General features: G+C 46.6%; 1 protein-coding gene across 2 annotated transcripts in view; it reads right to left on the bottom strand.

Annotated features, from left to right (window-relative positions):
* The window catches only part of MTMR1 (myotubularin related protein 1), a 47,499-nt gene extending 43,808 nt beyond the window's left edge, over positions 1 to 3,691 (bottom strand). For both annotated transcript variants that reach the window (XM_075538741.1, XM_075538742.1), the window contains exon 1: positions 3,455 to 3,691. In XM_075538741.1, coding sequence (XP_075394856.1) covers positions 3,455 to 3,585 — 131 coding nt within the window. In that variant the 5' untranslated portion in view covers positions 3,586 to 3,691. The remainder of the gene's footprint in view (positions 1 to 3,454) is intronic.
* Positions 3,692 to 15,424: the final 11,733 nt, after the last annotated feature.

The raw sequence follows: 15,424 nt of genomic DNA, 5'->3' as shown, positions 1-15,424 counted from the left end.
AAACGAGGGACTTCAACTTCCTTTATAACATCTAAGTCCCCTTTAACGTTGTCTAGTTATCTGCCTTATTCTCTGTCAGCACCGCCCCTGATGGCACATCTAACAGCAGGAGCCCTGAGTTCGTTGTGGGTAAGCTGGTAAGTCCAGCACCCTTCTTCGGATAAGGACACATCTCTTTCCTTTGGGGAGCTCCTGCGCCCTACCTCACAGGGTTGGGGACACTGGCCCCTTCCTCCTCCTGCCCTCAGTGGCAGGTGAGTCACCCAGAACCAGGTCCGCTCAGGCTTTCCTCTCATCCTGGGCTGGGTGGCCCCTCTCCAGACCTGTTGGAGGCCACGTCCCATACCCATTACCTAGAGGGGCCCTCAAAGACAAGAGAACACTGTCTCTGCCCAGTTCTGGAACCCAAGAGATGTCCTTTTAGGTTAAAGCTAGACTGAGTTGGGGCTAGACTGAGTTGGGGCTCTGTATCACTTGCGACGGGAAGTGCTCTGGTCAACGCCGGGACAAACAGCACGGTTGAATGGGCTTGCTGACAGGCAGCCAAGACTTGAGTCCTGTTTCTGTCACCAGCAAGCTGGTTAACTAAATAAGCCACATCCTCTTGCAGGGCTACGGCTTCAATCAAGGAGAGAAGTGACAGCTTCAGTCCATGGGTGTGGCCAGACCCCAAAGCTTCCTGAAAACCAGCTTCCATGCTAGGAGGTCTTCTGAAAAGCAAGCTGGCTCACAGCTTATCCCAATGGCCAGAGCAGTGCCAGGCAGGTGGGGTTGGGCCCCGGACCCCCTCTACATTGTAGCATGTTTCCCCTCCACACTCCTGATTCCAACTACTTGCAGACTATGGGGCTCTCAGCTCTGCCCCTCCAACCTGGACTCTCCTGCTGTCAACGCCAATGCTCCTGGGAGCCATTCCTTCTAGTCTGGGACAGAGCCACAGCCAACTCACCCTGTCTATGTGGCACCAGCCTAACAGCCCCACAACCTGCCTGCCCCTAAGCTTCTGAACGTAGCACCCACCACAGCTGAATGAATGGTCCACAAATCATGTCACCTCTACCTGCTGAGGGCACTGAGAAGCACCCCTTTCTATTCAGATCTCCATCCCTGCTCTTTGGCAGGTACATGTTCCTGGACATGTGAATGGCACACCGTATCACCACTATGTCCAGAGCTGGGAGCCTGTTACTTCCTAAACCTTCTCATCCCAGCAATACCATTTCTCTGTAAGCCAAACACCAAGAGCTCTGCAGCTCTACCCACTGCCAGAGCCCTCATCAAGCTGAGCTGAGGGCCCTGGTCCCTCCCTGTCACACCTACCTCCGCTCCTGTCCTCGGGCCACATGCTGGACTCCCACCTCCAGAGCTTTTGTGTTACCCGTCCACCTGTAGTCAAGAGCTGGCCTGATTAACATCCTGTTGTTGGTCCTCATGGCAAGGGTGGGCAAGTCATGTCTTATTCCAAAGCAAGGCACTGAGCATCCAAGGAGGTTATCATTAATAATGACCCTGCCCCAGGGGGTCAACCAGGGCCAGTCTGGGAAAAACAGATCACGTGGACCACCTACTTATACAGTAATTACCAAACTGAAAAACCAAACCCACGGTCATGGAGTCCATGCTGACTCGCAGTGCCCCTACAGGGCAGAGTAGAACTGCCCCTGTGGGATCCTGAGACTGTAACTCTTTATTGGATTAGAAAGCCCCATCTTTCTCCCATGGCAGGCCTGGGAGTTTCGAACTACTGACCTTGCAGATCATAGTCTAACTCATAACCACTAGTCCACCAGGTTTCATATGGTAACTACAGTGCATATTAAAATTTAGAATTCCAAGTGCTTCCCCAGAGGTGGACTGATGATCCTGGGGGGAAGGAAGGGGCTAAAGAATCTGCATTTGAATCAAGCCTGTGCAGTGATTCTGCTGTAGGCCAACAGATACCCATACAGCCCCCTCTGCCTCCTAGGAACAATGGAGCTGTGATCTTGATGGAGACAAACTACCTACCTCCTCCTTCCTCCACCGAGGGCTTCGTGGATTTGAACCAGTGACCTTTTAGTTTACAGCTGGTAGCACTTCCCCACAGTGGGGTCTAGTGCGTGGTTCCTTAGGAGGCCTAGCCCAGCTGAGCCTGCCTCCGTGTGGACCTTTCCTGACCAATTCCTTAGAAAGCTCACCCCATTCTGCCTGCTGCTAATGTCAGCTGTCTTCACCACTCTTGTCCAATGCTAGCTGCCCAGGAGAAGGTCCTTGCTTATTGTCCATACCCGCCCCCAACCAGGGACGCATTCCAGTGCCACACCTCAGTGAACTCCCAATACAGTGGATTACAACTGAGGGCGTGGAGCTGTGGAAAAAATACTAACTTCTGGCCCTCACCCAGAGCCTTGAATTGTAAGTCAGGAGTGGGGCCTGGCCAGCTGGAGTTCATCACGAGCTTCCCAGAAGCCTCAGATGCACGGCCCAGCCCCGGCCCTGCTGGTTGGGCCTATCTGTAGCCTAGCTTTTAGCCCACTGGTTGAAATTGTTGAACAGTGAGTCAGAGTGCCAAAGTTGCCCTGCATTGTTCCATCCTCGCTGTCTGCCAGCCATCCCAAACCTGGCCTAATGCCTGCTGTATCTCAACTGTGGTGGGCTGCTTGCCTAATGAAGGTCTCGGCATCCATTGCAATGCGGGCAGACCCAACATCTCAACGCCACATGGCAGGATTGCAACAGCTTCTGGCTTAAATGCAGGCTTGTCCAACTCTTCCCCAAGATGTGGGAAAACTAGATAGTCTGGGCTCGAGGGTCAGCTACCCCTCGCGGGCCCTCCAGTTGGGCACCATGGGCCTCTGCTTCAACCAGACCACTCAGGAAACCAGTACGCCCTTTCTTTCAACGTCTGAAAACCCAAAGCACTAGGAGTTTGCCAACCCAATTTTCCAAGTGAGGTGACTTTGGTTCCCACGCCTTCGGGTTGCACCCCACCAGTCGCCACTCAGAACCCTGATACAGGGCAGGCGGTGGGATTTCTGTCTAGAAACCACAAGGGGAAAAGATATGGCTGGGAGAGGAAAGCCAGCTGGGGCGAACTTCCTCCCCCTGGATTGGCTGCTGCGGGCGGGGCAGCGAGGTGGTCTGGATGGTTTTGACAGCTCCCAAGGCCCTGGGGGCTAGGAGCGTCTCTGGTCACCAAACGGAAGTGGGGAGGGGGGGCAATGCTGAGAGTCGCCAAGAAAAGAGGTCTGAAGGGGTGGGGCCCAGACGGTGGACTTCAGGGGACTTGGGGAGGGAGGAAGCCCTAGGGAGGGGTTCGCATGGTGGGGGGTGTCCGGCGAGGGCCCCCCAGTGGGAGAGGCTGGAGGACGTTTCAGGAGATCCAGGCAGGGCCCGGGCCCAGGACGTGGAGGGGGGCACCCGGGCGTCTCTCGGGGTAGGGCTGGGAGGCTGCCCCCCACCCCTCCCGGCTTACCTGTCCAGGGCCTCCACGCTGGGCTGTCGGGAGGCGCCGCCGGGGCCCCCCGCGGCCCGGGGAGGCCTCCAGGCGCCTGGAGGCCCCGAGCCCCCGGCACCCTCGCCGCCCGCCGCTGTCGGCCAGTCCATGGCTCGTGGAGCCCGCCGGCCCAGTGCTGCCGGCGCCGATCCCCGCTCTGCTGTCCGCCTCAGGCGGCTGCCGCCATTAGCTGTCACCTGGCGGCCCCCAGCTACCCACAAGTCCGCGCGGCTGCGGGCGGGGGCGTCGCGGAGCCGGTCCCGCCCCCGTACTCCCAGGCCCCGCCCCTGGCCGCACCTGCGCGCCCCGCCCACCCGCGCCCGGCCCAGTGGGAGCCGGACTCTCCCACCCGGGCGACCACCGGCCCGGGCTCGCCTGGCTCCAGTCCTGTTCCCGCATCCGCCTGCTGCGTCGCGCGCTGCTCCGGGGACTGGGAGGCCGCCTGGGGCCGGTACAGGCGTCGGACGTGATCTGCCCTGCATTTTTCTTCCCAGAACAGCGCGGGTCCCCGGCGCCCCGTCTGGACACCTAGAAGTTCAAGTAGGCCTGTCCGGGGCGCCACCCCACCCCACCCCACCCCCGCGCGCACTCAGCCCACCGCCCCGCCATCTGAGGGACCAGCACGTGTCCCGATGTCGCCTTCCGCACGCACTGCCACCCGCGGTGTCCCTGCTGGGGGTGGAAAACCACCACTAGGCAAGTGGGCCCCAAGTCTGGTGGCGTTGGCTTTGGGGCTGCGTCGCCTTCCTGGCCCATTAGACTTCTGCTCCCTTATCCAACCGCCATTCGCTCAGCTCACCGGAGTAGGGGCTCCCAATCCGAGACTCCCGGTGTAATAAAAGGAAATGCTGTGCTCAGCCTTGGGTCTCCTGTTTGATCCATAACGCTTTGTACCAGCTGATTTGGGGAATGGATCACCAAGCCTTTCTTCCTGAAACCTGTTCATCCCGGGTGATCCTGCTGGGATGATGAAATACCTTCCAGCATCGCTCGCTGCCAGCACCACAGCCACACACACCACACACCACCACTGTACAACAGACTGACAGACGAATGGGGGACATCGATAGTTACCAGAAAAATAAAATTAAAGCCTCTGGGTCAGAGGCAACAATGAGTTTTTAGCAAAAGCAGCAGGCAGTATGAGTATCACCTGGGGTGGATTCCGCAAGCTCCAGTTGCCACAGGACAACATGCTTTTTTTCCTTGATGTTGCCTCTCCTGCCCTGCCCTTGCCCTTGCCCTTGCCCCTGAAAATGTGCTGACCTTGTAGCCTCTTTTAACAAATAAGGCCCCATGGTACCTGCACTTGCAATGAGGACATCCCAAGAGGTCTTACTTAGCCTAGGACTGCAATTGCCCTTCCAGAAAGAAAGCCTCCCCATTACCCTGGCAGGCAAGCCTATCTGCCCTGGCAACCATGAGGGAGGTTTCTATCAGTGCGCTTAGCTTGGCTGTAAATGTCCATGAGTATTGCCCCAGAGGACCCAGAACCTGCAGAAATTTGGGATGCATGGCAAACTGTCTCATAACGTAGCCGTGCCTCCAGGCCCTGCCTGGCGAGACCAGGGCCTACTTAAGGTGGGTGAGTTGGATGTCTTGCCTTCCCAGAAATCACTAAGTAGATCACACAGGTACATGGTACCCTGAGGTCTGCCTGAAGGTGAAGTTGTATAGTGGGAGAGAGTTCTCAGGCCCACACTGGCACTCACTGGGGGGTAATCAAAACCCCTTTATCCCCTCAGCTGTCTTCGGAAGTTCTTGCTGGGAAAGTGGGAGGGGTTGACAAGTGCGTACTGTACAATTATGAAATGTTTATTCAGGGCACCAAATAAAGCCGTGTTCCAAATTGCATGCATGAAACTGATGCAGGACACTTAATTAATATGCAGATTCATGAACGCCACATATCCCGATGATTGACTGGATTGGGAGGAAGAGAGGAGAGATACTGGGGATTCACATTTTCAAAAGCAACTCAGATGATTTGGATAGAGCTGGTCGGAGACCCACACTTCTAGAGGAACGCCCCCCCCCCCTGCACCCCCGAGGTGATGAAAAGCCACAGGCAGGTCTTAGAGAGAGAGAACTGCTCATGCAGAACCCAACCAAGCTCACTGCCAGGGAGTCAATTCTGACTCATAAAACCGCCAAAGTGGGTTTCTGAGAGGAACTCTGTACGAGAATAGAAAGCCCAATCTTTCTCCTGTGGAGTGGCTGGTGGTTTCCAACTGCTAAACCTTACGATTAGCAACCCAACCCATAACCCACTATGTCACCAGGGCTCTTGTGATTATATGAGGGTAAGTGGGGAAAAAACCCAAGAGGGGGCTTGACCAAGTTTATAAAACAAACAAAAAAAACCTTCTATTATTTTTTTCATCCATGTTTCCACAGACTTTTTGAAGCCCTCCCATATTGCTACAAAAGGTGCTGGGGAGTTAGCTCCCCACTCACAGTGACCCTCTGGACAGAACACAGCACTGTGCCATCCTGCACCATCCTCACCATTTTCTGTTGCAGCTGCTGGCAATCCATCTCACTGTGGTTCTTCCTCCTTTTCACCGCCCTTCTACTTTTCCAGGGATTAGTCTCTACTGATAACATGTCTAAAATACAAGAGAGAAATTCTCACCATCCTCACTCGTAATGGGCATCTGGCTGTGCTGCTCCCCAGACCAATTTCTTCCTTCCGGCAGTCCATGGTAATGTCAACACTTCACCGACACTGTCACTCAGAGGCATCAGTTCTTCTTTGGTCTTCTTTCCTCTTGTCCCTTCACATGCGTGAGGTGGTTGAAAATACCCTGGCATGCCTCAGTCCTCAAAGTGGCATCTTTGCTCTTTAACACTTTGAAGAGGTGGCAGATTTGCCCAATGCATCTTTTGATTTCTTAACTGCTGCCTCCATGAGCATTGATGGGGATCTAAGCAAGATGAAACCCTTGACAACTTCAATCTTTTCTCCATTTTTGCTTATTGGTCCAGTTGTGAGGAGTTTTGCTTTCTTTGCCTTGAGTTTTAATCCAAACTGAAGGTGATAGTCCTTAATCATCATATCATTCAATACTTCAAAGTCCTCCAGGATTTCAGCAAACAGGGTTGTGTCATTATCATATTGGTGGTTAGTACTGAGTGCTCTTCCAAACCCGATACTACAACTTTCTTCATGCAGTCCAGCGTCTGTGACTAGGTGCTCCGCACGCAGACTGAACTACCTCTTGGTCTCTGGACACATTCCCTATGAATACAATGGAGTGTTCTATAACTCACGTTCTTCACAATGGTATCCATAATTTGTTATGAACCACACAGTTGAATGCTTTTATGTAGTCCGTGCTACCCAAGTAAACATCTTTATGGCATTCTCTGCTTTCTGCCAAGATCCACCTGACTCAATAGTGAACTCCCTCATTCTTCTCCCTCTTCTGAATCTAGCTTGAATTTCTGACAGTTCCTTGTCTGTGTCCTGGTGGAACCACTTTTTAATGACCTTCAGCAAAATGTTACTCGAAAGGCCAGTGACATAGCTACGAGTATCACAGTAGCAAGCAAGCCACCACAGCGATAGATCAGTGGTAGAGAAAATCCTTGTGAACTTGAATTCTGGTCTGCATTTCTTACAATTTAATCAGTTTCTTCTATGGAATCTTGGGCCAAAATATTCAATAATGGTAGCCAGGCACCATCTGTTTCTTCTGGTCTCATAGTAAAGGAAGCAGTTTTTGAAGGAGGCCGTTAGCCACACATTCCATATCCTCCTATTACTGCCTCCACTTCCTCTGTTGTTTCAGATAGAGATCAATTGTCTTGGATGGCCACTTGCAAACTTTATGACCCCAGGCACTACACAGCAAACTAGGAAGTAGAACAAAAGCACTGAGCAGGCTATTGTCCTGTTAATTGAGGTGTCCAATGAAACCAAGACCCTAACCTTCCAAACCAAAATCCGTGAAGACTTTGTATATAAGCATCCTAAGTAGGTACTCTTTTGTTGTTATTTAAAAATATTTATCAATCACAAACTTTTGTCAATTTAATGTTTTACAGGTGCACAGCGTATTGACTTTGATCTCTATACATTTGCCTTTTCTTGCTTTTTTATATAAATGAGATCATAACAATATTTTTTCCTTTGTGATTGGCTTTTTTCACTCATCTATCCATACTGTAGCATGGAAGCAGACTACATTTCACCCACTGATTGTCTAGTACTCTGTTGTATGCATGTGTACCACATTTTGTTTATCCATTCGTCTGTTGATGGGCATGTAGGTTGTTTCCACCTTTGAGCTATTATGAATAGTGTTGTAGTGAACAGTGTTATACAAGTTTCTTTTTGAATCTCTGTTTATAGGTCTTTGGAGTATAGATCTAGAAGTGGAATTGCGTGGTCAGATGGTAATCTATTTTTAATTTTGGGAGGAAATGCTAACCATCATTCTTCACAGAGGCTACACCATTTTACATTCCCACCAGCCATGGATAAGGAAACCAATTTCCCCACATCCTCTCCAACATTTGTTATTTTATGTTTTGTTTTTGTTTTTTAATCTTAGCCGTTCCAATGGGAGTGTAATTTTACTCCACTGTGGTTTTGAATTGCATATCTCTGTAATGGCTAATGATGTTGAGCATCATTATATGTGTTTGGTTATCATTTGAATGTCAATGTTGATGAAATATCTTTTTCAGTCCTGTGCTCATTTTATGATGGGGTTATCTTTTTACTGTTAAGTTATTGAAGTTTTTCATGTCTTAGATATTACACTCATGGGAGATATGGTTTCTGCAGATATTCTATTAGTATCTTGTATTTTTACATATTTGGTCTTTTAAATTTTTATATGTTTCACTTATTTGTTTTTTGATAAACAAGTTTTAAAGTTTTATGAGGTTCAACTTGTTTGGCTTTTGCTATTATACTGCATAATCCATTTCTGAAGGCTAGGCTTGACAGCAGAGCCTCTACTTGTTCTCTGAATCTTATTGTCTTAGGTTGCACATTTAAGTCCTTAATTCATTTAGAATTTGCTTCTGTGTATGGTGTGGGACATGGATCCTGTTTCGTTTTTCTGCATGTGGAAATCCAATTTTTTTCAGCACTATGCACTGAAAAGGCACTTTGTTCCCTATTGATTGGAGTTAGCACTCTTGTAAAAAGTAGTTGACTGGCTCTGGTACGTGTGGGTTTCGTTCTATATATCTATAACAGAGGAGCCTTGGGACCTAGCGGTTACCTGTTGGGCTGCTAATCAAATGGACAAAAGTGAGAAACTACTAACTGCTTCTTGGGAGATGGGCAGGACTTTCTACTCCTGTTGAGAGTTACGGTCACAGAAACCCACAGGGGCAGTTCCCGCTGTCCCATAGGGTCATTCACTATGAGTCGGCATTAATCTGATGGCTGTGAGTTTTTCTGTTTGTTTATTGTTATACCAGTAGACTGTCTTGATGATTGTAACTGTATAGTATGTTTTCAAATCAGGAAGTGTGAGTGCTCTGTCTTTGTTCTTCCCGTTTAGCATTATTTTAGCCATTTGGGTGGGCCCTCTTGCCATTCCAGATACAGTTGAGGAGTGGTGTTTGGTTTGTTTGGTTTTTTTTGTTTCATCTTTAACGAAGATGGTTGGAACTGTTATGGGAAATGAGTTGAATCTAGCTCAATCTGAGTAATACTGACATCTTAGCTATATTAAGTGTGTCAATTCATTAACATCTTACCCTTTATGGATTAAGTTTTCTTTACTCTCTTTCAGTGGTGTTTTATAGTTCTCATTGCACAAGGCTAAGTCAAGAAGTATTGTTACTATTGTTGGAATATTAAATCAGATACACCGGAGAGACAAAATGGTGGGAGATAGGTTTATGGGAGGGAACCTGAGAGGAACCTCTGACCTGAGTCAAAAGGTTGCCTCTGTGTACAGACTAGCAAGCAAGAGTTTATAGGAATTTATAGGGGAATTACTCAGGTACTTTTGTGGGTGGGGATATATGCTCTCATTCATTTGAGAGCCAGGTGTTTGGGGTGTTTGTGCAGGATGTTTCTGAAGGAGGGTGTTTGTGCTGTTTGAACATGATGTTTCCGTTTGTGCAAGAAGGTATGTGGGGGGGGGGGAGTAGGGGGTCAGTTTAGATGTTGTCCTTCTACTAGGGATTCCATTTCATATGTGCATGGGTTCATTACAAATAGAGTGTGTTTCAATATGTCTCTGCAATCAATGGTGGCTGCAGATGCACGTGTCTTACTTTCATTGTTGTTGTTAGGTTGTTATGGAATTGGTTACAACTCCTAGGAACCTCATGTACAATAGAATGTATACTGCCCGGTCCTGGACCATCCTCACAATTGGGCCTATCGATGTAGCCACTGTGTCAGTCCATCTTGTTGAAGGTCTTCATCCTTTTTTGCTGCCCCACTATTTTACCAAGCATGATGTCTTTTTCAAGGAACTTTTTTCTCCTTACAACATGTCCAAAATATATGAGATGAAGTCTGGCTATCCTTGCCTCTAAGGAGCATTCTGGTTGGACTTCTTCCAAGAGTTATGTTTGTTCTTTTGACAGTCCATGGTACTTTAAATATTCTTCCCGATCACTATAATTCAAATGCATTGATTATTCTTCTGTCTTCCTTATTCACTGTCCAACTTTCACATGCATACGAGGCAGTGAAAAATATCAATGAAAAATATCATGGTGCACCTTAGTCCTCAAAGTAACCACCTTGTTTTTCAACTCTTTAAGAGATTTGTGCAGCAGATTTACCTAATGTAATCCACCATCTGATCGCAACTACTAATTCTATGAGCATTGATTGTGGAGCCAAGCAAGATGAAATCCTAGACAACTTTTATCTTTTCTCCATTTACCATGATGTTACTTACCTATTGGTCCAGTGGTGAGGATTTTGGTCATTCTTACATAGAGTTGTAATCCATACTGAAGGCTGCAATCCTTGATCTTCATCAGCCAGTGCTTCAAGCCATCCTCATAAGGATGCCATAAAAAATAGTCCAATCCAAAAAGTGCCTTTCAAGGGGATCTGCTGAACCAGCTAAATTCAAAGCAGAAAAGGAAGCCCAGGTTATGGCAACTGATTTTTTGGATTCCAAAGTGGGTAATCTTGATAGCTTTTCTTGAAGTACACAGAACATGGGGGATTATAAAGAAGTTTTAAGAAAATGGGAAACTGCTGGACACCTGCCCCCACCCAGAAGAATTTATTTCAGAGGACAGCACGGAATCTACAGCTCAGGGAGAGGGCCATGTCTGATCAGAGCACACGGGAGCAAATGAAGGGGGAGGAAGAGAGAGAGGAGCACATCCTGGCCCACCAAGCCTTGAGGACGAGATTCCTGCTCAGAGCAGCCAATCCATAGAGAAGACCCTATGGCCGGCACAACTATGAGACATGACATCCCTCACTGACCCATAACCCTACAGGGGACATCACTGGAGACACAGTGTGGGAATTGCACCCGATCTGATCCCACCACACCGAGGCAGATCACTAAGAGCGTGGAACAGAAAAGCAAGGGGAACAGAGCAAGGAAGTCCCCAGGGAATACCAAAAATAGACTTTGGGGCCAAGGCTTGGTGCCCTATCAGACTCGACTGGAAAACACTCCTAAAGGCCAACAAACAGTCCTTGAACTAACTACAACTTTTCTTGTTATTGTGTTTTCTTTTTTGTCATTAGCTTGTTATTGTTGTTTTGTTTTCTTTTGCTTGGTTTTGCTCTGTCTTGTTCTTGTGCATGTTATTATCTTTGCAGGTCTGTCTAAATAAGATAGGCTCAATGAACAATCTGGAGGAGAAAACAGTGGGACTATGTTCCAGGGGGACATGGGAAAGGGAGAGGTGGGGAAAAGGAAGTGGTGTTAACGAACCCAGAGACAAGGGAACAACAAGTGATCCAAATCAGTGGTGAGGAGGGTGTAGGAGGCCTGGTAGAGCGTGACCAAGGGTAATATAACTGAGAGGAATTACTGAAACCCAAATGAAGGCTGAACATGATAATGGGACAAGAGGAAAGAAAGCGGAAATAGAGGAAAGTGCTAGGAGGCAAAGGGCATATATAGAGGTCCAAATAAAGGCATGTCCATATGTAAATATATTTATATAGGAGGATGTGGAAATAGATCTATGTGCATATATTTATAGGATTAGTATTAAGCTAGCAGATGGACATTGGGCCTCCACTCAAATACTTCCTCAATGCAAGAATACTTTGTTCTATTAAACTGGCATTCCATGATGCTCACCTTCCGGACGCAATCGCTGAAGACAAAAGCGGGTATAAAAGTAAATGTGGTGAAGAAAGCTGATGGTGTCCGGCTATCAAAAGAGATAGCTCCTGGGGTCTTAAAGGCTTGAAGGTAACCAAGTGGCCATCTAGCTCAGAAGCATCAAAGCACACCAGCCTGTGCGATCATGAGGTGTTGAAGGGATCAGATATCAGGCATCATCAGAACAAAAAATCCTATCATTGTGAATGAGGGGGAGTGTGGAGTGGAGACCCAAAGCACTTCTGTAGGCAATTGGACATGCTCTCATGGATGGGTTGGGGGAGAAGACGAGCCAGTGTAGCAACGATGAAACATACAACTTTCCTTTAGTTCCTAAATGCTTCCTCCCCTATATTATCATGATCCCAATTCTACCTTACAAATCTGGCTGGACCAGCGGATGTATACTGGTATTGAAAAGAACTGGAAACACAGGGAATCCAGGGCAGATGATTCCTTCAGTAACAGTGGTGAGAGTGGAGATACCGGGAGGGTGGTGTGGAAAGGGGGAACTGATTAAAAGGATCTACATATAACCTCCTCCCTGGGGGACAGACAACAGAAAAGTGGGTAAAGGGAGACGTCGGACAGTGTAAGATATGGCAAAATAGTAATTTATAAATTATCAAGGGTTTATGAGAGAAGGCAGGAGAGGAGAGGGAGAGGGAAAAATGAGCTGATACCAGGGGCTTAAGTAGAGAGGAAATGTTTTGAGAATAATGAGGGCAATGAATGTACAAATGTGCTTTACACTATTGATATATATATATATATATATATATATATATATATATATATATATATATATATATATATATATATATATATATATATATATATATATATATATATGGATTGGGATAAGAGTTGTATGAGCCCCCGTAAAATGATTTTTAAAAAAACAACGGAAAACTTCGTTGATGAGAAAAAGGCAAGGAAGTTGTGTCAAGGGATTTTTTTTCCCATCACAACCATGCACCTACTCACTGTTAGAAGGTGGCTGTTTTCTATGAAAATGTCACAGGGAGAAAGCTTACCCCGTGTTTCATATAGTCCAGGACGTGCTCCTTCAGACTTCTCCCAAACTCAAGGAATCATTAAAAGGAACATTGAGTCCTTTGGTGATGCCAACATCGCCATTTTGACATGATGTTGAGGAGCACAGAATTCTTTGGAGGAAAGCTAGAGCAGCGGTTCTCAACCTGTGGGTTGTGACCCCTTTTTTGGGGGTGGTGGTGGAGCAACCCTTTCACAGAAGTCGCCTGATTCATAACAGTAGCAAAATTACAGTTATGAAGTAGCAACGAGAATAATTTTATGGTTGGGGGTTCACTACATGAGGAGCTATATTAAAGGGTCACGGCATTAGGAAGTTTGAGAACTACTGGGCTAGAGATGTAAATGCTGCCTTCAGATGTGTGTAGACCTAAATATAGGCTGTGTCAAGCAACAGCAGCTTCACAATTTTATATTTTGTGCTTAAAGAGTTCTATTATTTTGTAAAATTACTTTTTTGACTTGTATCAGTCCTTCATGTCTCTAGTTTGATTTATTCCTAAGTATTTTGTTCTCTTAGATGCTATTGAAAATGAAATCCTTCCCCCCATCTATCATAATCGGAATTCTACCTTGAAAGTCTGGATAGAGCAGAGTATGTACACTGGTGCAGATAGGAGCTGGAGGCACAGGGAATCCAGGGCGGATGATACCTCCAGGACCAGGGGTGTGAGTGACGATACTGGGAGGGTAGAGGGTGAGTGGGTTGGAAAGAGGGAACCGATTACAAGGATCTACATGTGACCTCCTCTCTGGGGGATGGACAACAGAAAAGGGGGTGATGGGAGATGTGGGACAGGGCAAGATATGACAAAATAATAATTTATAAATTATCAAGGGCTCATGAGGGAGGGGGGAGAGGAAAAAAGAAGACCTGATGCCAAGGGCTTACGTGGAGAGCAAATACTTTAAAATTGATGAGGGTAAAGCATGTACAGATGTGCTTTACACAAGTGGTATATGTATGGATTGTGATAAGAGTTATATGAGTCCCTAAAAATGTGTTTTTAAAAAAAGAAAATGAAATCCTTCTCTAATCTCCCTTTTCCTGTAAGATTTCTCATGGCTGGTGTATAGAAACACGAGTTTAATTGGTTGATGCTATAATTCTGCATCTTTCTAATGTCTTGGTTCATTCTGGTCAGTTATCTTGTGAATTACATTCTATATTTACTATCAAGAAGCCCTTGTGATGCTATAGGCTAACCAATGGGTTGCTAACTACAAGGTCAGCAGTTCAAATTCACTAGCTGTTCCGCAGGAGTAAGACCAGGCTGGCTGTTCTTATAAAGATTTATAGTCTTGGAAACCCTAAGGAGCAGTCCTTATTCATCGCATAGGGTCACTGAGTCAGAATTGACCACATAGCAGTGGTTTGGGTATGTCTTTATCCACAATCATATCATCTGCAAATAATCTTTTCCATTTTGGATACTTTATATATATTGTCTTATTGCTCTGGCTAGCACTTCTATATTAATATTACGTAGCAGTGGTCAGAGCAGACACCTTTGTCTTGTTTCTAATTTCAAGGTAAAAGCTCTTTGTCCATAATGTTGACTATTGACTTTTCATAAATGCCCTGAGTCATTTGAGGAATATCTTCCCTTGTATTTCAACCCTCTTCTTTTTTAATCATTTTATTAGGGGTTCATACAACTCTTATCACAATCCGTACACAATAAATTGTGTAAAGCACATCTGTACATTCATTGCCCTTATCATTCTCAAAACATTTGCTCTCCACTTAAGCCCTTGGCATCAGCTCCTCAACCCTCTTTAAGGTGTTAGATTTCATCAAATGTTTTTTACTGCATTCAGAGGATTGGTTTTTTTACCCCCTTGTCCTATTGATGTGTAGTAAATTGTTTGATTTTTCTAATGTTGACTCATCCTTGCATTCCTGGAATAAATCCCATTTGGTTGTGGTATGTGACTCACTTAATACTCTGTTGAATTGTTTATTAGGATTTTGTTGAAAAGTTTCCCATCTGTATTCATAAGAGATTCTGGCATGTAGTTTTTTGTGTTGTCTTTGCCTGGCTGGTATTATGTTTGTGTCCTCTGGTGGTATCAATTTTTCTGTTGGGTGGGATATATATTATTGCAGGTGGCACAGTCTATTTTGTTTAGTTGGCTTCTCGTGTCATTTAGGTCCAGTATTCCTTGATCTTCTTTCTAGATGTTCTGTCCAATATGGAAAGTTGTGTTTGAAGCCTCCAACTATTATTGCCACTCACTCACTGCCATTGATTTGATGGTGACTAGGGTAGTTACATAACCTGGTGTCAACTTGAGAGGATTATGAGTGAAGGGGTGGAGTCTGGCCTATCCATCAAGATATAACCCATGAAGCCTCTGTGTTGGCATGGCCTTCTCCTGAGAATTCTGGGAACTTCTGCATTTTCCCTCCTTGGAGGCAAGAGACACTTCTCTCTCTGCTCACTCCCTTGGAGATTCTCTAACAAGGCTCTCTCCCTGTGAGACATTTCTGAGAAACATGGACCTACCCTGATGCAGCCCTGGGAGCTGGAGAAGCCATGTGGAGACCCCTGCCAGCGCTGAGATGCTTACAATGCCACTGTATCCATAAGACTTCCTG

The sequence above is a fragment of the Tenrec ecaudatus genome, chromosome X (assembly GCF_050624435.1).
Source record: "Tenrec ecaudatus isolate mTenEca1 chromosome X, mTenEca1.hap1, whole genome shotgun sequence".
NCBI lineage: Eukaryota > Metazoa > Chordata > Mammalia > Afrosoricida > Tenrecidae > Tenrec > Tenrec ecaudatus.
This window is presented reverse-complemented; position numbering and strand designations above follow the sequence as displayed.